General features: G+C 43.7%; 1 protein-coding gene across 5 annotated transcripts in view; it reads left to right on the plus strand.

Annotated features, from left to right (window-relative positions):
• The window catches only part of LOC135921269 (sodium- and chloride-dependent GABA transporter 1-like), a 34,395-nt gene that overhangs the window by 1,896 nt on the left and 7,920 nt on the right, over positions 1 to 24,579 (plus strand). For 3 of the 5 annotated variants that reach the window (XM_065455579.1, XM_065455581.1, XM_065455580.1), the window contains exons 2-13: positions 192 to 545; positions 2,372 to 2,503; positions 4,317 to 4,530; positions 6,079 to 6,211; positions 8,404 to 8,538; positions 11,300 to 11,403; positions 13,334 to 13,458; positions 15,715 to 15,827; positions 19,738 to 19,866; positions 21,991 to 22,093; positions 22,839 to 22,939; positions 23,771 to 23,941. In XM_065455579.1, the coding sequence (XP_065311651.1) occupies positions 257 to 545; positions 2,372 to 2,503; positions 4,317 to 4,530; positions 6,079 to 6,211; positions 8,404 to 8,538; positions 11,300 to 11,403; positions 13,334 to 13,458; positions 15,715 to 15,827; positions 19,738 to 19,866; positions 21,991 to 22,093; positions 22,839 to 22,939; positions 23,771 to 23,941 (1,749 nt within the window). In that variant the 5' untranslated portion in view covers positions 192 to 256. Of the gene's footprint in view, positions 1 to 191; positions 546 to 2,371; positions 2,504 to 4,316; positions 4,531 to 6,078; positions 6,212 to 8,403; positions 8,539 to 11,299; positions 11,404 to 13,333; positions 13,459 to 15,714; positions 15,828 to 19,737; positions 19,867 to 21,990; positions 22,094 to 22,838; positions 22,940 to 23,770; positions 23,942 to 24,579 lie in introns of those variants that run through there. The other 2 variants (XM_065455582.1, XM_065455583.1) reach the window with 2 other exon arrangements.

Genomic DNA, 24,579 nt, shown 5'->3' on the forward strand with positions numbered 1-24,579 from the left:
TTTTCACTAGAAGGATGAGTTGGCAGCGCAATTAAACAGAACAGTATGATTGGTGGTGCTGCAGAATCTTGATGTAATTGTTTGTTTGCTTATACTTGCTCTATTCCATAATTTTTGCTGGTTTATGCCTTCTTCCCAAATTAAAGCCGCACTGATCTCTGGCACTTGCTTTTCCACTCTTCTATTTACAGTGAGCAGCGCCTTGTAACCTCCCTTGAATTTCTCAGGACCCAGAATGGTATTGTGACAATCTCCAATGGAGGCAACAAGTTCGCACGACTCAGCTTGTAAATTGGCCAATGGTGACGTGTCGGGGAGAACTGAAAGTGTGCCAAGGGACCAGGACTTGCAGCCAAATGCCACCAAGGTGCTGCCTACGGCGGCATTTCAAGTTCAGGCACCCGAAGATTCTTCGACTGCAGGCCACACGCAAGAACGGGGCAAATGGGAAGGTCGGCTGGACTTCATCTTTGGCTGCATCAACTATGCTATCGGCCTTGGAAACGTCTGGCGCTTTCCCTACCTCTGCTATGAGAATGGAGGGGGTCTGTTACCGCTTACTAACACTGTCTTTATTATTTCGAAGGGTCTTGTGCTCTGTTTTCTTTTAACTTTAACATCGAAGCTGCAACCTGCCATTGTCAAGAAAGCCTGTTAAGCTGTTGCTACCTATTGCAGTGGCTTAGTGGCTATCTTGTAGTGCTGGTGAGCTCAAGATCGTGAGCTCGATCTCCTCTGTGGCGGGCACATTTCAATAGGGATGAAATGCAAGAATGTTTGTGTACTTAGGTTTAAGTGAACACTAACGCCAGGTGACCCAAATTAATCCAGAGTCCTCCACTACGGTGTGCCTCATAAAGAGATCGTGATTTTGGCATGTAAAACCCCAGAATTTTATTTTAAACTGTTGCTAATTGGTATGACCAGCATTTACTTTTGTGCAGCTTTGAATCCAGTTTTCTTGTGCCAGGCAGGACTGTAAAAAGATCACAGCAATTTATGCTTTTCAGCAAGTGACTTCTGCCGAATGCAAACCAGATAGTTTTGGCCCTGTACTTGCTGTTTTTTCATTGTTTGTGTTTGCAGGGAAAGCATTTATTTTTCCTTTGTGGTTCTGGCTTAGCTACTGTCATTTGTTGGATTAGGGATCCAGTGGAAATTATCAAGGCCAATTTTTTCTGATTACTTATCATAACCTTCTACTATAACAACAAAGTATGCTGGACGATTTGCACTTTGCAATGTGATAGCTTGGGCACATGTTTGAGATCTAAGCTAGTGGACAGTGAGAAAATGTGTTTTAGAGTAACCTGATTATCTACCTGAACAACTTTTTCATGGCACCTTGTGTTTCATAGTCCTTTGGTGGTGCTCAAAGTTTGCGTGAAAATTCGTAATTTATAGCTACTTAGAAGAATGAGGCATGCGGCATTGCCAACTATGCCCTTTGTCTTGTAAGAACACAAAACTGCTACCATCTCTGCACTTGGCTGGTGAAGCATTCTCTGCAAAACAAGTTGACTGGTGTCACCATCAACTGTTAGAACCGTGCTGCTGCTTCTTTTCATTTGGCAGCAACAGTTCATTTGTATTGCAGAGTTCCTTTTTGCTGGTGGCCATGTGTGCACATAAGTTTTCATAGATTTTGTTGGACAAAGCAGGCAAGCTGATGATGTGTGCACACACACGTGCGTTTGTATTTTACCGTTTCAGCCGTAAAATACAATCTTGGTGTGAAATCAGAACAAGACATAGAATTTGCTTTGTTTTCCTCATCACCACTTGTGTTTAACTCGAGCTTCAATGCTACGAATAGAGGGAGGTCAAGGACACCTCCACGATTTCCAAACTGGCACTGCCTTTATTGTCTCCTCTTATTCTTGCCTTGAATTGCTGCTGGCTTCTGGGTTGTCTTGTGCCTTGACCCACTAATGCTATAGGGTTCACAAGAACAAGGGTGACTCAAAGTGATCAACAGTGACTGAACAAGGGAAGCCTCAGCCTTGAGCCAACATTTTGGCAACAGGACTTTCTCTGTCAGGTCAACAACTGCTTTTCCTGGCAGCATCGGTATAGCTTACTCTTACCCCAGAGTGACAAGCGTAATCGGGTACAAAAGATTAATGTGAGTGTAATGTAACTGGCAGCGGTGAAAAGGAGGGTTTAGTTATGAAAGTGAAGTTTGTGTGTTGCAAGTTCTTCTAAGAAGTAGAGGTGACAAAAGAAGTTAACCATAACAAGGCATAAAGCATCTGCCACATGCAACTATGAGCACCATCAAAGCCACTGGTGAGCTCATGTCGACCTATGTACCATGGTCTTTGTGCGAGCATTTGTGCAGTGCCCTCACATGTGGGGCAATTTATTGCAGGTGCATTTCTGGTGCCTTACTTTGTATGCCTCGTGCTGACGGCCGTTCCTTCGTTCCTTCTGGAGGTGGCCCTAGGCCAGTACGTTTGCCGCGGTGGCATTGGTGTCTGGAAGCTGGTGCCCATCTTCAAAGGTACCCTTCGAAGGCATTGAGATTTGAGCTTTTTAGTAGAGCACCTTAAGAAATGAAGAGCACGAGGCTCTGGTGCAAGTAGGTGCAGTCTTGTCTCTGCTTACTATGAAATTGACCTGCTCATTCCTTAAGAGGGAATGACGCATACTTTACAAGTTGTAGAAACTCCACCACATGCTTTTCACGTGTAAAATGTGACACTTACCAACCGTTAAGGTCGGGAAGCACTTGTAAGATATTTTACTTCCATACTAAAGTTGGTCTCAAAACGCTGCACCTGACATCATGACGTAATGACACAGAGCAAAATATCCTGATGCCATGCAGAGATAAGGGTAGGCGTGATAGTGTTCCTCATAGAAAGTTAACAAGAGTCGTATGTAGATTTTGGCTTGCATGTGACAGTAGCATCAATCACAGGAATGGGTTGAATCAGTATGTGATGCCTCATTCACTGCCTAGGTATTGAAACAAACTGATTTGTAGAAACGGGTATTCTAGTAAATTATTTAGAGCTGTCTGATGTTTGGCAGTAAGCTTCCTATGGTTTAAAAGTTTGGAGCTTTACTTAACACACGAAAATTGACTCTCATGTCAGTACTCCATTAAGGTGATTTTTCCTGAAGCACTTTGAACTCGCTTGCCCCACATGCTGTATGTGCTTTATTGCTAAAATTGAAATAGTTCTATTTTCGCAATTTCCTTTTATAGTACGCAGTACAATCTTTTGAAATGTGCAAAACATTTTTCCGACTAGAGGCCATATACAATAATTTCTTTCCTTCCTTATTGCCCACTGTGTGGAACATCTGACGCTTATAACGTTGATGCATCGGTGTGCAAAACAGTGCCAAAGGGTGAGAAGAATGGAATTTGATAAAGTTATGTTGTCCTGGTCCAGAACGTTCTTAGTTGATGCTGTTTTATCAGTACATCCTTTTTAGAAAGGTCTTTGAGGCAAGTCTCACCACAAGCACTGGTGGCTTTGGAAATCAGTGTCATCCAAGTTGGTTGTCAATTGCTGTCTTGCGCCATTCCTCCTGGGCATGAACTATATCTCGACACAAAATATTTCACAGCTCGTTTAAGTTCAACTACCATGCTTGCAAGCATGAGGCTCAAGCTTTGCAGTGCCAACCACACATGTAGCCAAATTGTCTGCCCATTTTTCTCGAGCTGAAATCTTCACCTACCTGTTTTGTGTATCGGCCAATGTCTATATTTAGACCTTTGCACTGCCACACAGAAACCGTACACAGGGACAGCCGTTATGAAAAATGGTTACAGCATTTAGGAAGACAAAATACAAACACGAAATGCATAGGATGGGGGCTGTAGATTAGCTGGCTTTGCTACGGAAAGCATTATGTGCAGGAAAGGCTCAGGTTTGTAGCAAAGTTTGAGAATATATCAAGCTCCTGTTGCCTGTCACGTGCAAGTGCAATGTGTCCTCGTGTTCAAGTAATCAGTCTGGTTATTCAAGATCCCAATAGATTTGTATGTGAACAAGAGGATGCATGGCACACATGTGACGGGCGACACAACCTACGTGGGATGTATTCAGGAAATTTGCCATGAGTATGAGCCTTTTCTGCGCGTAATCATTTGTTTAGTGAAGCCAGTTAATGCCCAGTGCCTGTCCTGTGAATTTTATGTTTGTGTTGCATGTTCGTTACTGCTGCAACCACGTTTAATAATGCCAGTGGACAACTTGCCCAGCTTTCAGTCATAGGGACAGCCATTATAAATGTGAACATGTTTGAATGTGGGCCATGAAACCACCTGTTTTTCTTTTTCCTTTTTAATACCGCAGGTGTTGGCATTGCTTCCATGGTGATGGTGTTCTTCTCGAATGTGTACTACATCATTTTGGTCGCGTGGATCATGTTCTACCTTTTCGCGTCCTTCACCAGCCAGCTTCCATGGCAGGATTGTGGCAACTACTGGAACACCGAACACTGCAGGGAACCGAATGGGACCAGCCTTGTCAACAGCACCTTTATCACACCTGTTCAGGAGTACTGGGAGTGAGTGTTCATATTTTAATGGGGCAGTGATGCGACAGTCAGTTCTGCAAACACGGTAGTGCAGTCAAGCTCCGCTACAACAAACAAATGCATCTCTAACGAAATGACCTGTATAATGAGGGAATAATTCTGTCCCGGTTCAACTGTGTGCTGTGTCCTGTGCAGTGCATGACCTTTACAACAAAGTGACCTGTATGACAAATAATTTCAGAGCACACAAGCTTTTTGTTATAAAGCATTCGACTGTATGTGATTATTGCATTAGTTTTGCCGAAAAGAATGAACGAAAACCCACTGCGATGGTTCACTGGTTATAGCAATCTGCTGCTAGGTGCCAGGTTGTGGGATCAAATCTGAAATGTTACAGCTGCATTCTAATGCTCTTGGAATACAAAGATGCATGTACAGTTAGCTTTTGTTTCAGGTTAAAGAACCCTGTATGGTCAGAATTAGTATGGAGCTCTCCACTGTGATGTCCTTTATAGCTCCTATACGGCTTTTGCATGTCGGACATGAAAAATAAAACACTTTTAAAGCATTTACATGATAAACGAAATGTCTTTATAATAAATCACTGGCCATTAGGTTGAAGTCATTGCAGACAAGTCCATGGTATTGCATATTTTGTGATGGCCAGAGAAGTGTGCTGGGGGACAGCAGAAAATTAGGCATACTGATGAGATTAGGAAATGCGTGGGCATACATGGGTTCAGTTGGGGCAGAGAAGCATAGCTGTGACTGGTGACAACCTAAGAATGCAGTGGCAAATATATCGCTGTCCAACTTAACGAAAATTTGTATGTAGATGTGCCAGCCAATCATATTTGCTTGTTTCCATGATGTCACAGTGAAGCCGAACTACTTTCTTTATTTGCGCCAGTCTGCCAGGAATGATGCTGTGGAGTGGAGGCCCAGAGAACATGTGGTTTTGTGGGTGCTGCTTATACTAAATTCTCAGTTTGTTGCTGAGCGTAGTGATTTTGGGGCACTTCCCGCAGGGGGCTTAGATAGGCCGATGATAATTGCATTGAAGATATGTTGCAGCTGATTCACCATAGTGCTTGCGTGTCTGTGGTATTTTGCCTGTTTCGAGTCGTGTGAATGGTGACGAACTGCGACTCTATTGTAGCAGCACACATGCTGCATCTGTGAATGTGGTAAGGCGCACCATGAATCAAGATAGAAGTCAGGTGCCACTGAATGGACCAATCCATCCATAGTACAAACTCATACTTTTAAATTGTGGTTCATATGTACTGTCCAAGGAATAGGCAACCAGTATTGCGACACTGATTGACTGTGTTGTTACTGGGGCTCGTTTAGTGCATGTCTATTATATGAGAAAGCTAGGAAACGTGTGTCGATGGCACGGACTGGATACTGGGATGCAGATAATGAAACATCCACTAGAGCCTGTGCCTTGTGATGGCTGTTTTATCCTCTGTGCACATGGGTTCACTTTGTGGCATAAACATGTCTCCTAGCACTTGTGGTCGACTAGTTCCTCTATGTACCTACGCATATAAGAAAGGCTGTTTCTTGGTGCAGGCGGCGTGTGCTCAACATTTCGTCAGGGCTTGAAGATTTGGGCGGCGTGCGCTCTGAACTGGCATTGTGCCTGCTGCTTGCGTGGACGATTGTCTTCCTGGTCACATGGAGGGGCATTCATCAGAGCGGCAAGGCATGTCTATATGACTTTCATTATTTCTCAACTTTCTCATGCACAGGTGCTGCATTGCACAGCCAACAAGAGGTGGTGAAGTACATTTTTCTCGTGCCAGCTGCCGTACCATTGTTGATGGGTGTAGCATAATGATTCAAGAGCATTGCAAAGAGGTGAACATGTTATATTGGCTACATGCTTGAGGCTCTGATATAGTTTAATATTGTGCAGTCAAAGGTAGCAGCTACTGTGCACATGTTCCCAATCCTTTGTTGTGATGTTTCGTAAGGCAAGTATCAAGGCTCAGCTTTAAAGGCCTACTGAAAAGGTATTTTTGACCGTGTAAAAAGCCTAGTTTCATGTAGTATAGATGTAAGGTAGCCTCTGTGCAAAATTTTACGTTTGATGCAAGTAGATGCATAATGAAATGTTATAAAAAATAGTTGTTTTTAATGCAAAATGTATTTATTAGAGTATATTAATACAAACTGTTTTTAATACGGAATGATAGCCTAAAGCATTGAAAATTAGCAAAGCTCCTCAGCATGACTTTCAAAGATTCTGCAGCGTTGATGGGGCACTGGAAATCTCAGAGGCAATCAGCTGTGATTTGCATTGTATCCACAAACCGCCAGATGCGCGTGTCAGCTGCTTAAATGCGATTTAAAGGGGCTCTGAACTATCTATCTTTGAAGCCTCAAAAGCTGCTTGGAAAGATTGTGGTGCCTCCCAAGAATATATCGGCAAAAAAATTTTTAAGATACACCTAGTGCGAGCGCAGACAGTAGGAACACAATATTTACCTCTCTCGTTCCCCCTCAACGTCCTCTGTTCCCAAGGAGCGGGGCACTACCAGTGGTGGTACCCTGTCTAGGGCATTGTGTGACCTGACTTCAACGTTGTGTTTCTTCTTTTAGCAAGAATTGATGGGCGCTGTTGGCAACCCACACTTCTGGTTGTTACTATGTCAACATTCTTCTCATCACATTACTATGCTACAGTGTACAAGATAGCTGTATGTGGCTGTTTTCTCATATTGAGATGCATGAGTAGCACATTTCCTTTCACACATATCTCTGGTAATCACACCATTTTGAAGGCATGAATGAAACGTCTTTATGTTCACTTTTGTGAGCATGTCAGCAGTACCCGCATCGGCTCAGCGATGGATGCCGCCCTCCAGACTCATGTTGAAAGGATTCCTAACGTAACGAGCTTGGACGATAATTTGGGACACAGCTCGAAAGTGTGCAACTCAGGAAGCAGACGACCTTTTCTGGCTACGTCACCCACAGAGACGATCAGAGCATGTGGTTTCCCAAGCATTTCGATGGTGAGAGGGCTAGTCAGTGACCCCCTTCCACGGTCGTGGCATGTAACGAGTTTTGACCATCGTGGGGATGCAACTTGAAGGTGTGCAACTCGTGAAGCGGACAACCTATTCCAGTCAGATGTGGGCACTTCACCCCCAGCTGCCTGGAGCTACATCACCCACAGAGACCATCAGAGCATCGTTGGGATGCACGAGCGCCCAACTGCCGGCACAAATAAAGTTGGCTCCAATCCAATCCAATCCAATCCTATCCAAGCATATCGATGGCGAGAGGGCAGTCAGTGGCCCTCTTTGGCGGCCGTGATATCTATGCTACAGGCAACTGCAGTGCATATAGCACAATGTTTACTATATGTGCACAGCAGGGCTGCAGTGTATGCTTGCACTCATGTGCTCCAGATTGTGCATCTTGAAGTGTGCTATCAGTAGTTCAGTATGAAGCGATGTCTGCTGAGGCAGCTAGTCAGGTGCAGCCAGGAGTGAGTGCATGCTGTGAAGTGTACATGTGGTTTGGGCTTAAGCTTCATGTGGGTCAAGGCTAGTTCAATGTTCAACACTAATTGAAATTGGCGAGACCTGATGGCTATGACACTAATAAGCAGTGGAACCAAAGGTTCATTCCTATGTGAGAGGGTGCAGCTGAGTGTGAGCACACGATAGTCGACCTCTTTCGGAAGTACAGAATTCTTGTAGAAATTCCAGACTCAAATTTATGCTTACTTTGGCTTGTTTCATTCACTTCCTACAGTAACAGTAGGAAGAAGTGCACTGATCTGAACACCCTTCTTAATGGATGTCATTTTCCATGTTTCTCTGTCAGTTACTACACTAGTGACAACAACAGTTTGAAACTGAACGTGCGTGACTTACGCTGCAGATAATTTGGTGTACAGCCCTGTTCCCATATGTGATATTGCTGGTGCTGTTGGTGCGAGGCGTGACCTTGCCTGGTGCCAGCGTGGGCCTCCTCTTCTATGTGACACCCAAGTGGGAAAAGCTACTGGACCCACACGTAAGTCCTTAGGCCTCCACCTGTTGCTTCCATCACATTCTTAAATGACAAGCTCCTATTCTGACAGGTATGACTTTGTGAGTCAGTCACACTCATCCTTTGAGAATGTAGCACATGCAAAGAAGATGGGACCTTATATCAGCTGAATACATAAGCGCTTGATTGAGGCTCTGGGATCCTTAGGCATGATGCATCCCGTGGCCTTGCCAACCAAAGTCATGGCAAGCTCTCAGTTTATTTTCTCACATTGGCATGCTAGGCTGTATTTTTGCATGTTTAACCTACTTACGATAAAAAAAAAAACTTTTCACTGCCACTCCCGAGATAACTCGAGCACCCATTTCACAACCCCCACCAATCCCATGTGTACTCATTTTGTGTTTTCAGCAACTTGTGCAAAACATAACATTGCATGCCTGTTGTGCCATCTAAGGAAAGGTCTTTAGTTAAATTTCTAACAGCAAGTGGAGCAAATGTATCAGGGCTCTGTCTTTCTGCCTCGGCAGGGCAGCAAAGGCTAAGCAGTGTGGCATGTCCATTCACAAATATCTTCGTCTGTGAAAGTGAACTGTTGATGAGTCTTGTATCTGGAGAAACACATTTCATTTCATTTCATTTTATTACCTTAAAAGCCCCATAGGGGCATTACATAAGGGGTGGGCATACATATATTTATTATACATCAGTTTAAGAATAAGAGAGCACAAGTTTTAAATACAACACACGTGAAAATTAGGTACATAATTCCATCTAGTACACACATAGATAGCATATCATGTACATTTTTTTTTATTATTCTGAAAAATGGTCTGTTAGTTTTTGCATGAATGTAGGTGCACAAGTTACGGTGGCAATTTGGTGGGGCAGGTTGTCCCATTCTGTTGCTGCGCGAAAGAAGAATGAGCCCGAAAAAGTGGTAGTTTGAGTGCGAGGGCGGCCAACTTGGTACACGTGCCGAGTGCGATGTGATATATGGGCAGCGGGAATAATGTATGGTGGTTGATATGGTAGTTGATGGCAGAGAATCAGTTTTTATTAAATGTCTTCGAAGTCAGAACGTGGGGGTGGAAAAAAAAAAGAAATGTGCGGATCTCACGCACTGTGGGAATCGATGTAAGCAAAGCTTTCTGTGCTGTTTGCTTTGATTGACGATAAATAGCGGCGATGTTGACGGAAAATGTTTTATTTCTTCAACGTTTAGTCCTACACGAGAGTGGTGAGTTGACATGAAACATTGCCTTGCATTTGCTACTGCTGTTTGTCTGCACAGAATACACAAAACACACAGGGGCAGGTGTTTGCTTGAGGCATTGTTGTGCACCATAATTCATAAACTCTGATAGGGTTGAGCATTTTCATTGCCTCACATGGCACATTGTATCGTGGCAGAAGTATTAAACTTTGATTGAATTATGGGACTGTACGTGCCAAACTACAATTGGATTGTAAGGCATGCCGTTATGCCAGACTCTGGATTAATTTTGAAACTGTTGTGTTCTTTAACCTGCCCCTAAGTCTAGGTGCACAAGCATTTTGTTTATTTCCTCCCATCGAAATGTGGCTGCCGCGGTTGGGATAAAACTCGTGACCTCGAGCAATGCCATAACCACAGAGCTGTGGCTACGGGCACAGAAGTGTTCATTTGACTTGTGACCGCTTCCATAGTGTTGCCTAGACTCTACGGTGCGCTCTAACGCGGCTCTGCCTCTGCACGCCCTGCATAAGTTGTCCACTTAACAAATTTGCATGGCGTTTATTTTGTAAAATATAGCGGAACATACTGTCATTTACCTTGAACTTAAATTTATCCAGTTTCCCCCACAACCGCTGTCATGTCCATAGTAGTAGCGTTTCCTTGCTTTCTCACATCAGCTTTTCCCTATCCCACCCCTCCCACCCCCCTGGTATGGAAACTGCGAGCGAAGAGTGTTTAAGGCTGCTATTCACTTGTTTCGTGACTGCATCAGTTCTATTATGGGGGCTTTAGGCTCTACCCATTCTCTGCCTTCTCTCTCCCCACCTCTCTACCATTCAATCTAGCTCCTCTCTGGACTTGCACATTAGTAGAAAGGTGAGTGCTGCAATTTCAGCAATGCTTTTGCGGAGGGTCACGGATAATAACAGCTGTCATGAGGCTAATGTGGTCACGCCCGGAGAGCTCCAGAGGGCATTGTGCACATTCGATGCAGTGCAAAGGTCCAAACAGGTTTCTCGCATTGCCTTTCCTCTCTTCTGCGCTCCTGTCATGTATACACACACTCTGAACTGCATCCCCCCCCATAACCTGGTGCGCCAGACAGCAGCAGCAGCGGCGGTGGCGGCGGCAGCAAATTCGAACGAAGCAACAAGGAAAGCTTCGCTTTAAAAATAAATATAGCAGCCAGGGCTGTGGAGGATGGGAAGGACAGCATGGCCATAGCCAGTATGTCAGGTTCATCTGTTGGGTCTATGACAGGTGAAGGAATTTATTAACTGTTCACGAGTACTGAAATTGGAGAAATCCATAGAACAAATGCGCAGAGGAAAAAAAAATGGCAGGGGCTGAGGAGAGTTTGGGGGGAAAATAAGATGGCGATGAAAGGGTTAATGACTTGATAATGAAGTATGCTCAACCTCAACAATAATGCAGTCATTGCAGTGTGAACCTGCTTAGTACAACCCTTCATATAAATGTTCGGTGGAGACAGGTGCAGATTGTATTTGCTGGTAAACTGTGGCAATTTGTGCAACCTGATTCCATTGTAGGGCTTTTACGTTCCAGGTGTGGATAGCTGCCGGCACCCAGGTGTTCTACACATTTGGCATTGGCTTTGGTTCTGTGATTGCCCTGGGCAGCTATAACAAGTTCAACCACAACTTCTTCAGGTTGGTGTTTCCTTCTGTCCATTGACATTATGAAGCATTGTTCAGAAAGTGAGGGGCACTAGTGTGCACATTCTCGTAGCTTCTAGTATTTAGCTACAAGCTTTGTAGGCTGTTCAGCAGCTGAGAACACACAATTTTTGAGGAGCATGCACATGAAGCACTAAAGTGTTGTGTGTGTGTGTTAGATTTTAAACATGAGACAACGCTACTGTATCCCTGGAACATAATATTTCTCAAATGAACAAAAAGAGGGAGGGGGACACTTTATGACTTCCTTAATGTCCATTCCCGCACCCCCTAATGGTGAAAGCAGAAACTGCTTTATCAGATGCAGACAACTCTAAGTTGTGCAGAAATTTGGCAAGATAAAGGAAGTTTCATACAAGGAAACATTCGCGTTAAGCCAAATTCAGCAGAACACCACAGAGAAACCCACTCCATTATCCTTGGAAAGCAAATTTTGAGGTGAATAAGAATTCGTGCTGGTCTAAGATGAACCAAACACAGGACCACTGCCTTCCTGTGGTGCTCTAGAAGCTGCGCAAAGAAGGAGCCCAGCAAATGGCAGTGGGAGGCTTCATCATCATCAGCCTGGTTACGCCCACTGCAGGTCAAAGGCCTCTCCCATACTTCCCCAACTACCCATGTCATGTACTAATTGTGGCCATGCCGTCCCTGTAAACTTCCTAATCTCATCCGCCCACCTAACTTTCTGCCGCCCCCTGCTAAGCTTCCCTTGGAATCCAGTCTGTAACCCTTAATGACCATCGGTTATCTTCCCTCCTCATTACATGTCCTGCCCATGCCCATTTCTTTTTCTTGATTTCAACAAAGATGTCAACTAAGGTGCAGCAGTGGCATAGAGATAGAGCATCTGCCTCACATGCAAGAGGACCGTGGTTGGGATCCCAGTGCCGCGCAATTTTCCACCAGATTAAAAAAAAAAATGCGTGTTGATAAACTTGCATAAACAGGCCTGGAGTGCGGCCTGATCCCGGTGACCAGAACCGGTAACGCACTCCCTCACCAGAGCAGGATTGGCCACCCTGGTGCAGTACTTGGCCACAACCTCCTATATGAATACGACAATGTGGGAGGCTTAATTAATGATAAATTTGAGGTGCTGGAAGCTTAATACAGTTACATTCTTTGCATGCGCAAACATAGCTAGATGGCATCATGTTCATAACATGGGAAGCCAATGAACAGATCATGTGACATGTCATGGGACCGAGGATTTCGGTGCAGACCGAGCCAGTGAAATGCCTTGCTATGTTATTGATTATTGCAAAACTAAAAAATAAGTACTTAAGTGTCAAGCTTACAAATCCGTAACTCTACAATAAGAAATGATAGCATTCTGTAAACTGCACCCAATAGTAATACATCTAATGTTGACAAATTTGAATGTATTGTACACTGCTCTGAAATATAGCTCTAATTTGATAGTAGGACATTTGCAAAAGCCTCGTAAGCATTGTAACAATTTCATGTAAGCTCTAAATTCATGTATCAAATTGTCCACTTGAGATGCTCTAACAGGTGCAGTTGACAGAACTGCAATATCTGTTTTTAGTGCAGAATTACGGACTTATAAAACTTCATGTCTCTATTTTTTTAAAGCTTGCATGCTTTCAGGAATTGCTACGAAAAATTCCGGACTCTAAATCAAAATCCTTCTTCTTAGAGTCGCTATAAGTTCGCTTTCTGTCAAATTGGTCCAGCAGTTGTCTCACAAAAGCATTTCTGCATTTTACATATGTGCTGTTTGATAGGGAAATTGTAGTTGACCTCGACCTAAAGCGTCCTCTTAAGGAGCTATTGCGATGCTTGCCTATGTTTGTGGCTACCTTGCTGCGTACCCATTCACCTACTTTTGCAGTCCCATCAGCACACGTACGTTTGCTCATTCACCTGAGTCGGTGTGCAGGGACTCAATGGTGCTGTGTGTGGTGAATCCGATGACTAGCATTGTGGCTGGCGTGGTGATATTCTCGGTACTTGGCCACCTGGCGCACGTGACCGGCCGTGAAGTGGGTGATGTGTTTCGCTCAGGTGAGTGACAAAGTTTTCCAATCGCATGACTGGGAACACAGTCCTGCTACTAGAGTGGAGCTGTTAGGTGCCCGTTCCTGCAATGAGCATCGGCGTTGTCACTCAGCGTAACCAAGCGAATGAGCACAGTGAAAGATGAAAGCGAACACGGAGCACAGCGTGAAAATAAAAGTGTAGTGCCACGCAAGACTTGCGACGACTGCTACGAGATGGTGCCAGAGGCACCATGGTCTTTTCACCGATGGTATGCGGTGAGCGCTTCGCACGATACCATATATGGAAAGAATGTGGTGCATGAGCGGAGGTCTGTCTGCGACGGCTGCTGTGAATCGCGCCAATGCGTCACCTATGCGCAGCTGTCTGTCATGATGTCCCGATTAGTGAGGCAGTCGCATCACGCTTCACTCCATTTGCAAAGTGCAGCACAACACAGATTGTCCACACCAACCAATATATAGCAAAGTAAAAGCACGTATAGAGCTGCACTCAAATATCACATTAGGGAGTGCTATAATCGTCGGTGAATTTTTTCATCATTTTGCATGTGTACTGACGTTCCGTCACTGAAAGCATCAAAATTCAATTGGGGCTTTCACTTTTGTTTACTATAGATGTAACTTGAGGAGATATTGGAGCAGCACTTTAGGTAACGTGACAATATAAATGTGATTGAATACAGTTAAACCTCAATATAACAAACTTCAATATAACAAAGTGTATAACTTTTCATAACCTCTTATCCATAGAACACCATGTATTTAGAACCTCAGTATGACAAAGTGTTTGTATGTGATTTCAATATAACGAAATTTCACTGCCACCGCAGAGTAATGCCAAGACAATAAATGGAAACTTCCACGGACGCAGATGGTCAAATGATTGAATCACAACCGACTTCTTGCAAACGCACCTCTCAAATCATGTGCCACGCGACAAGAGTGACTGCTGAAGTGGAGCCGCAGGATGTTCCATATAAAGTACAAGTGGGATAAGATCCTATCACGCCCCACACACTTCGAGCTGTAGGCGCAAGGGAAAGTGTGCAGTGTTGGGACAAGAAAGACGTTGGCTTCACATGTGCCACCTTCCCTCGCGAGCAAAGGGAAAGGGAGGGAGGGAAGTGAGCTTGCGGTAACGCAATGAAGTGCGCGTGAAGGGGCGGAAGGGTAAGTTGGCATGAGTAACGGCCGTGCCTACACATGACTGTAAGCACGGCTGAGCACATATGTAGCCATGCACCCTACCTTAGAGGTAATCTGGGGCATGTGCAAAGAGTGGTCATGCTGACATGGCATGGCACCATGTAAGTTGTCTTCATCGTCATCAGCCTGGTTACGCCCACTGCAGGGCAAAGGCCTCTCCCATACTTCTCCAACTACCCCGGTCATGTACTAATTGGGGCCATGCTGTCCCTGCAAACTTCTTAATCTCATCCGACCACCTAACTTTCTGCCGCCCCCTGCTACGCTTTCCTTCCCTTGGAACCCAGTCCGTAACCCTTAATGACCATCGGTTACCTTCCCTCCTTATTACATGTCCTGCCCATGCCCATTTCTTTTACTTTTCTTTTACTGCACGTTTAGTATTGGAAGTTGTGTAATCTCGAGTTTTGGTGAGCCGTTGGAGTGAGAGGCAGATGATGAATTTGCTCCCCGCTGCAGGTGCTTTTCCCGATGGCGTCGTCTCAGTGCGAGCAACGCTATCAGCCACTGAGGCATACTGCTCACGAAAGCGTGGCTGGCTTTGCTTAATTTGTAGCGCCGAAACGATATCGTCAACGTACCTGGCATGAAACCATATCATTCTTTGCCGATTCCCAAATTTATCAAAATTGTTTTCTGATTGAAATATACTTTTTCAGATTGCCCGATAATTCAGGAAATTCTGTAGCCCCTTTCTGTGTAAGAAAAATTAATTGGCAACTGTACTTATTTGCATAAAAGTTCAAATTTTAACATAATGAAGCAAATTGCTGATGTCACCAACTTCGTTATAGTGAGGTTTAACTGTATTAGCTCCTTGTAAATTCCCAGCTCACTGCTATGATTCAGTGGCAATTGTTTATTTTTTTGGCTGCACATATATTAGAAGATATGAGTACTATTTTCTGATGCCTTAAGTGATTTCCATCATCAAGGTCCTGCTGTATTTGCAACTCTTTGGAATATAAGTGAGTATAAGCCTGGTTTACTGTAGACAGTTTTGATGATAGAATATGTTACAGCTGGACTCATTGCAAAATGATGAACATTTCAGGGCCAGGCCTTGCATTTGTAGCGTACCCCGAGGTTGTGGCCAAAATGCCTACAGCTCCTGTGTGGTCGGTGCTATTCTTTGTGATGCTGCTTGTGGTGGGCATCGACAGCCAGGTGAGTTGTGTGCAGTTTATGTGTGTGCTTTCTAAAATTTAAAGGGGCCCTGAACCACTTTTTATTGAAGTGAGGAAATGCATCTAAAAATAAGCTACTATAGCAATACTTTGCTGGAAAAAGTACTTCAATGCAATTAGCAGAAGCAGAGTTATTGGCATTCAAACACACCTTTCACGGTGCTTCCACTTTTTCTTCAATGCCTTGCACTGTGAAGGTGACGGCGGAGCTGGGCATGTACACAGCACTCCACCTACCGAACGTCACCGTGGTACACAGTTGAAATTTCGTTTTGGCTGTTCACGCCACTACTTCTGATTTTCGTGCTTACAACGCGCCAAACGTAAGCCAGACGCGGTTGTCTTTAGCGAGCCGCAGTGGACTGAGCCAGTGGACTCATCATGTACCATGGTACGACGGCAACCGTGGTACCACGGTCTTTCAATACTTTTCATCTTCTGCGTAATGCTCCCACGGAATCAAACTTCCATGTAATGCTACAGGAGAGCTTCATATAGCACCCGAAGTGGATGCACCGTTACACTGGCGCAAGTACATAGAAGGTGGACTGGAACAGATGCCGAACGGACGCCACAGGTGTTCTGTGCGTACGCTCACTATTGCGTAAGAGTCTACTGCCCGTATTGGCATGTAAATATTGTCAACACAACGTGCAAATTGCCACCCTGTTTCTGTACAGTGTTCAGAAACTTTGTAACAACTACAACACTTAGTTTCCTTTCCAGGTTCAACTACATTCGCAACAGCGGCTTAATTCATCATTCAAATTGTACACTTCGACTACTCCATCGTTAGAAATTGACTACAGAGAAAGTTCACGTCGCACTTTTATGTAATTGCATGTTAGAAAACCTGCGTTTCAAACTAACAATGCTAACCAACTCATTAACTAAGTTATCTAACTGAAATAACAAAATTATTCACTAAAAGCTACCTAACTATAATAATGAAGCCAATGTAATTAACTTTATAGCTAATAAACTAATAACTAACTCACTGAACTAGCTAACCAAATATAACTGACTTACCTAACTAACTGGACAAAGTGCAAATGGGGACAGCTGAACTAAACAGTTTGTGTAAGGAATGCTATTAGGGCGGAGGGGGGGGGTGACATTAATCATAAAATGGTGCTTTGTATAATTTAAACAAAAACGCACCTCACACTAAGTTATTTTGCCAAACGTTCCCATTGCATGTTCACTATACAAACATGCTGAAATAAATGTGGGAGAGGTGCCTTTCCTCGCGAAATATTTCCATGGTTGCGCAGCCAAATCATCTGGTGTGGCAGATTGTTCCCCTTCTACTTAAGCCACCGCCTCTCGTGCCACCTTCTGTCCCTACATGAAAGTTTTGGGGAAGCTTCATGAACAGATGAAAAGTATTGAAAGACCCTGTTGGTACCTATGCCCTTAAGCAGACTGCAGCTGCATGTAACTGTAGTGCGTATGCACAGTGCTTGCTTTGTGCATAGCAGGGCTTTGAGTGCATGCTTGTGCTCCCATGCTCCAGTCTGGCTGTACTACATGGTGCAAACTGGCTTTGTCCTGCACCAGTTTGACCGGCGGATAGTAGCCACATGCAACTTGTGCATGTTGAAGCTCTATAAATAGCTCAATACGAAGCAAAGTCTGCCAAGGCATCTAACCAGGCGTGGCCAGGAATGAGTGCGCTGACAAGTGTATGTGTGGTCTTACCTTAAGTGTCGCGTGGTTCTAGGCTAGTTGAGTGTTCAAAACTTACTGATATTAGCGAGACCAATGGCCACTACACGAATTAGCAGCATGGTCAAAGTTTAATTCTTACGCGGGCGGCCATGGACAAAGGTGAGCTGATGATAGCCGGCTTCTTCCGAAGTATGTCATTCTTATAGAAATTCAAAATGCTGATTTTCACTTACTACAGCCTTTTTTTAAACTGCGTCAATAAATATACACAGTAACGGTTGGAAGAAGTGGTGCCAAACAAACACCCTTCTTCGTTGATGTCAGCTATTGTCCCATAGCAGCTACGTATGGGAATCAGCTATATTACAAAATAAAGCGTCCAGGAAAGAGTGAGGAGCAGGCTTCTGTTGAAAAGAGAGCGTTTGAAAGAAAGATGACTTATCACTGCACTCGCGAGCTCCACGTGCTATGCACGACTGCATAACTTGGCTGTGATGTTCACAGCAGCATATGCTATGAGTGGACTATGCTTTTCACCAAGCCTGGGGGTGGTTCAAGATCCCTTTAAACATGCTTGTTTTTCTTTAGTAACATAATGCGTGTGACATTACTTACAGTGAAGCTATAAACAGCATCACTAAAAGTGTATCTTGATCATTATGGCAGTTCTTGCTGAAGATATGAAGATGCTTGTTATTTGCTTGTTGTCGTTTTTATTGCGGCATTGTCGGTGGTACCCTTGTCATAGCTGTTGTCATTGTTGTTGTTGCCAAAGTGTATTTGCGTGGCCTTGCAGTTTTCATGGCTGAGGCCCTCATAGTGAACCTACAGAGAGCATCACTAAAGATGTTTTAATCATGGCAATTGTTGCTGGAGACGAGAACATACATTCGATTTCCATTAATTTTATCCTGACGGGACCGGCGAAACTTATAGAATTCTCCGGGGGGTCAAATAAAGAAAAACATTTAAAAAATCACGAGCCATTCCACTCTGTGAAGGTGGATGACTAGTGAAGATTTTTAGTACACGACACAGAGGTGACACTGAATTTTTAACAAACGTGTGAGCTCATTTACCGTGATTATCGTATACGTTTGTGTGGACAATGCACCGCTGCACTGAGGAGCCGGAGGAAGCTAGACGCGCATGATGTTTCGACAGGACCACCCCCATGGGAGAGCGGAAGGAAAGTAGATACACAAATGCTTGGAATGCCGACAAAGAGAGGGCGGTGCGAACGTAGACATGGCCAAACGTGGGTCACAGTGTAGTATCTGTTTTTATGAGCTTTGTTGTATCGACTACCATGCCCGGCCAGATTATGCCATAAAGCCAGAGAACTGCGAAGTGAACAGCCCTAGCTCCGATACACAAAAGAAGTTTATTATTAGTCCGCGATGGGTATATATACAGACGCACATGGCGGCTAATCCTGCTAAGGTGTGTGGATAGTGCCATCCAGTTTTGCACAGAACAACTACTAAATGCAACAAGCTTAATATCTGATACATGCTTTATTTGGACCCAATATATTAAACTTATTTTTGCAAGTTGGCAGAGTGATTGAAGCCTGCTTCACCTCCCCCGTGGATCAGCCCAGTATTTCACTATCTCCGGGATCGGCCCACGGTACACTAGCCATAAACAGCTTCGCTTTAATATGCTGAAACACGCTGTTAATCTTGGTAGTAATGCCTTTAAAGTTAGCTTTGCCGCAATACATTCATGTTATGCGGTGAAGCATACCAAGCAGAGAAAGCTGTCGCTGTTACAAGACATAGCACGTGTTTAATTTACACACGCGCCGTCTCTGGTCACAGTACGAGCACCAAGATGCCTAGTAAGTTTACTGGCAAGTCTTCAGGGTATTGTGTAGACCCCCGCTTATTTGTTCACTTTAATGTCCCCTTGGCTTTCCGAGTTCTAGCTTCCCAAAGCACGTATGGTTTTTCTCCACCTATTGGGGCACAGTGCGTGTGCACACATATAATTAAGGAATGCCTACTCATATGCGAGACAAGCATGCTCGAATTATTCAGCGAAGGCCAATTTTGAGATCAAACTAACGGAAGTTTGGGCACATAGAAATGTATAAGTGCTGGCCGGAACCTTTGGTCGAGATTGGATTACCCGGAATTTAATTAACAGAATTCTACTCTAATTGTTATTCTTTTTTGTTGTTGTTGTTGTGAAAGTTTGCCCATGTGGTCTTGCAGTTCTGCACAGCTGAGGCCCTCATAGCTGGCCTCATTGATGTGTGGCCAGTGCTGCTGAGAAACCGGCAGTATGTGACGTTTGCCTTTTGCACCATCCAGTTCCTCTTGGGGCTCAGCATGGTCACCAAGGTGAGGTTCCGTCTTCTAGCATTACTCTTTTCTTCAATGTGCAATAACAGTCACCGAAATCACCAGATTAATCTCATGTCGCGTGAACTTGCGTACAGGCCTGTGCTTGTCACTGAGAATAAGTAAAGAAGCGATGCAGTCAGCTTTTCAGCATTGAAAATGCTGCTTGGTGTAAAAGCATTTGAGTGCTCTTTTGCCTGTCTTGCTTATCTGTGACTGCTAGTGATCACTTAAGGTTTTGTTTTCTGTAATATATGCTCTGAAAATTATTCATGGAATTTAAATGTTTTAACGAAGGCTTCACGCTGTAGTTGCAGCATATCTGTTCAAGCAGTCAGGTAACAAGGTTCAGAAACTGCATAAGTGCAGACCATCTTCGTGATAAATGGAAACAGTGTAGCTACAGAGGATAAGTCGTGAACTCAGGTGCATTGATTCTATGTTGGCTGGATTAGGTGTTTTAGTCTACTGGGAAGAGCCTGAACAACCAAAACCTGCTTGCTTCCTCTGTCAAGTGATAGTGATGTTGATTCACATTTTATGTGCAGTGCTGAGCAGGCATGCTTATCTGCACAAGGTCATCTATACAGCTCACCTCTAGTGTGTTTGGTCTATTGCATTAAATATGTTATGAGCCATACTCGAACTGCCAAGCATTCAGTTCTGGTAAATGTGTACATCTGTCTAGACATTCTGCATGTGCCCTCTTAGATGCCTATTGGTGGCTCATAGGAGCTAATGCTGCAAGTACAGCATGTACACATAAAAACCCCAGAGAAAGGTTGCTAAAGAACCCGGCACACTTTTAGCTTTCTTCAAACGTCCAAAAAGAACATCAAGGGCTGCAAAAGACCACAACGAATGCTGCGACATAGTGGCCATAAACCTTGTCATAACAATATGGTTTGTTATCTTGCGACAACTGTGGAATGTGGTCATAATCGGTACGATGGGCAAGTGACTACAGTACATACTTGGCCATCTGGTCCTGTGGTCACTGCAAAAAAAGTACTAAGATGTTTGCAGAAATTGTACAATGACCTTGGCCCGTGGACTTTCAGTGTATGCTTCGTGCTACAAGAGCACAGGTGGTGAGTGAAAATAAAGTGGCCACTGCCAGACGAATCTGTAGGGCTTCGAAGAGTTCAGCCATCAGGAGGTGCTCTCCAGTGCACTGGTATGAATTCTGTTGCATGAGTCCCTTCTGGCCAGTCCTAGCACCTCTTACTGGTAAATTTTGAGCTAGTATACCTGCTTTCACCATGTTCTTTCTTTTTTTTTTGAGAGAGTAAGGATGTCGTGCTTGTTAAAAGCCACTTACATTAACACTTTACAGGGCTGCTGATTTGCTGTGGCATGTTACCTAAAGTTATTAATGAGGCTGCGCTAACTTTGCCTGCTCTGATTACCACTGTTTGATTTACCACTGACTCAGAGTAGCATGAATCTCCGCTGGCGTTTGCTTTTCTGGGGATGGCTGAGCATTGTAGGTTTGCTTTGGTGTGGTTCTATACCATGTGTACTGAATGACAGGCTTAACCATTCCAACGAAGTTATGATTCATTCAAACGTATATCTGTAACATCACGCATGCAATTTTCTTCCCAGTGCAGAACCACTACTACAGGTACATATATTAGTTTTACCATGGTGAGGAGCACTTACCATAGGAGATAGGATGTTTCTTAGAAATTGCTTCTTCACATCCTGACTACAAAGGTCTTGCTGTTTCATTTGAAAGAATTGGCCTTTGACCAACCTCCTTATCACTATCATGGATGGATGGATGAAAAACTTTATTAGGGTCCTTTAGGGCGCGCACTAGCGCGCAGCGGGCCGCTCCCACGTCGGGACAGAGAGGCCGAGTCTCTCCGCCGCGTCGCGGGCCCGTTGGACAGCCCATATCACTATCATGGATAATATAATACTAATTCCTTGCATTCTTTCCTTAAACATCTGGTATGTTGCTCAGCCTATCTAGTCATTGAAATGTTATTAGTATAGTGTAAGTGTCATCGGTATGATGGGCTAGCACTCTGTCCTTGAGTGTTTGTATTTCGTAATATAGTTGCTTCTGCTTTTTTCGTGCACCTTTAAGGAAGTCGTCGTCATTCTTGTTTTCAGGGTGGCATCTATCTATTCCAGCTTGTTGATAGCTATGCTGTGTCGGGCATGACACTACTTTTTATAGTGTTCTTCCAGAATGTGGCCATCTCCTGGTTTTATGGTGAGTCCTCTCTACGCTTACTAATGAACACGTTTAAACCCAACTGATACTTGGAGCTAAAATATGTGTGGTGATAATCATAGCCAATAGCAGCAACAATATTTCTTGACATGCTTGAGTTCGGAATATTGCTACATGAATTGCATTAGTTTTCTTTCGTCCTTTTGACAAATATGATGCCATTATGCTTTTCTTATAATGCGATAAACATGCATCTGAAGACATTGATTTTCCTAATTGCTTACAGAATTTTGTGGAACTTTTGTGATCAGTGCTAAGCCAGCTATAATCTACAATTGTGCCTTCATCATCATCATAATGACCTTATTTTAAACACATGACCATGATTTAAGTAAGGGCTTCTCGAGCTCCTCGGTCCCTCAGCACAGCAGACCAATGCTCTAATCAATAGGTCGTAATCGCACAATTACATTTTTTGCACTTCTATCGTACCAAAACCAACTTGCTCCTTGAAATGATCACTGTGTGTGTCACAATGCATAGCACGGGTGGACGAGAGCACATGCATACACGGCAGTTAGTCCTTTACACCAAAGAGGCAGGACTGAAACGGACAAATTTACAGCATTTGATAAACCACCTCCCGAAAGCTTCGCGTCACATAGATTCCAAGATATCTGTTAGATCTGCATATTTTTTTTTTATTGTGTCTTATGTCCTTGCAGTCATTCTGGCAACTAGCCAAAATGCACATGATGGACAATTTAGTTTGTTTTCATTGCAGGTTCTAACAAGTTTGCCAGCAACATAAAAGAGATGATTGGCTTTGCACCCAACTGGTTCTTTCGTGCTGGCTGGATGGTATTCGTGCCCTTCTTTTGCATTGTGAGTAGAGAGCGGTGTAGTGTAGCAGTCTAGTGGCTCCAACAGTTGGCAGAACTTTACATGAGCACACAGACCACCTAAAAGGAAACTTATCTTGAAATTTGTCGAGCAGCTGAGTTCAACTTGCCGACCTGGCTGCCTGCACTAGTGGAACATTCCAAACATACCGTCTTACAACTTTGCTGTCACCCGAATGCTAATGGTTGTGCTTTACACATGATAGTTAACCTGTGCTGTGTCACATAATTAACAGTGAACAGATTCCTGGAGCACAAGCACTTAAAATATGTGAACATATTATTTATTAACACTGGGGACACATTCATAAGTTGTGATTGGCTGAGTTTCAGATATTTAGGACTTGGCAGAAGGCAGTGAAGCGATGTGAGAACCACAGCTCGACCTCAATGCATTTAGGTCAGGCTCTGTACAAAGTGGCCTATTTAAAATTTGTGAGGATAACAGCTTAATGCTTGTAATGGTAGAAAATTGCAGTAAAACATCAATGTGCCCAGCCAATGTCACGTTTCTAGAAACTGGGTGATTCAAAGATTCAGATTTTTTTCTTGTTTTTATATGTTGCAGTCTTTATTACCCTTTTCTGCACTGGGTCGTTAATCAATTTGTAACTTATGTGTTAATAATTCTGACATTTAGGTTTTGAAGCAGTTAGAAGCATAGGGCCAGCTAAGGGCCAAAGGCCAATTCTCACCCAATTTTGTTATTTCTTAAGAGTGGTTTTGCACTTTACTAATGCTCCATTATTTTATGTAATTGTCAATTATGTTAAAATTGAGCACGCTGTAACTTCTTGCTTTCTTGTCATTGCAGACCATATTTTTATCGTCCATCATTCAGTATCGGCCTCCTGTGTATGCCAAGACTTATTTCTATCCCTGGTGGGGTGAGCTAATTGGCTGGTTCATGGCATTAATATCCATAATGATGATCCCCATCTATGCCATCTACTATCTAATCACTGCCAATGGCTCTCTTTCCAAGGTGTGCCTTTGATAATGCACTTATCTGTCTCTCATTGCATTTTGTTGAATTGGTATTCTGTAATGACAGACAGCTTTACTATGGTATTTCAGCTGTTCCCCTGGAGCCACCTGACTCATGACATGGATGTTGTTACTAGAAATCCAGTTAAGACAAAGGTTCACAGGAAAACAGAGACATAAAATGATAAACAGTGTCTGTTCAAGACTCGGCAACCTCAGCCTGGAGCCAGTGCTCCAGGTTGAGGCCTTCTCTTGTTTGACCACTGTTGATGTCCTTGGACGAGCTTTTAGTAGAGCAATCCACATAGCCGATCTATGGACAACACATAATGCAGTGGTGCTGTCTAGTAAAGAGGGGTGGAAACACTTCTATGGCAATTATAGCAATCTTTGCTAAGCCAACAGCATCAACACAAAGGACTTAATTTCGAAACAATCATAAATCCTGGCAAACACTTTTTCTGCAAAGTGAAGTTAGGCTAACTTTAATGTTTTAAGTTCTGCAAACGCAGTGAATCACAAGCAGTGAGGGCAAATTCAGATTGAAAAGGGTGCACCAAGCACTGTTCTATTGTTGCGCCAGCTACGAGTGCCATGAAAAGGCTTCGGCTCTAAATCCAAGAAATAGCATGTTCT

The sequence above is a fragment of the Dermacentor albipictus genome, chromosome 5 (genome assembly GCF_038994185.2).
Source record: "Dermacentor albipictus isolate Rhodes 1998 colony chromosome 5, USDA_Dalb.pri_finalv2, whole genome shotgun sequence".
NCBI lineage: Eukaryota > Metazoa > Arthropoda > Arachnida > Ixodida > Ixodidae > Dermacentor > Dermacentor albipictus.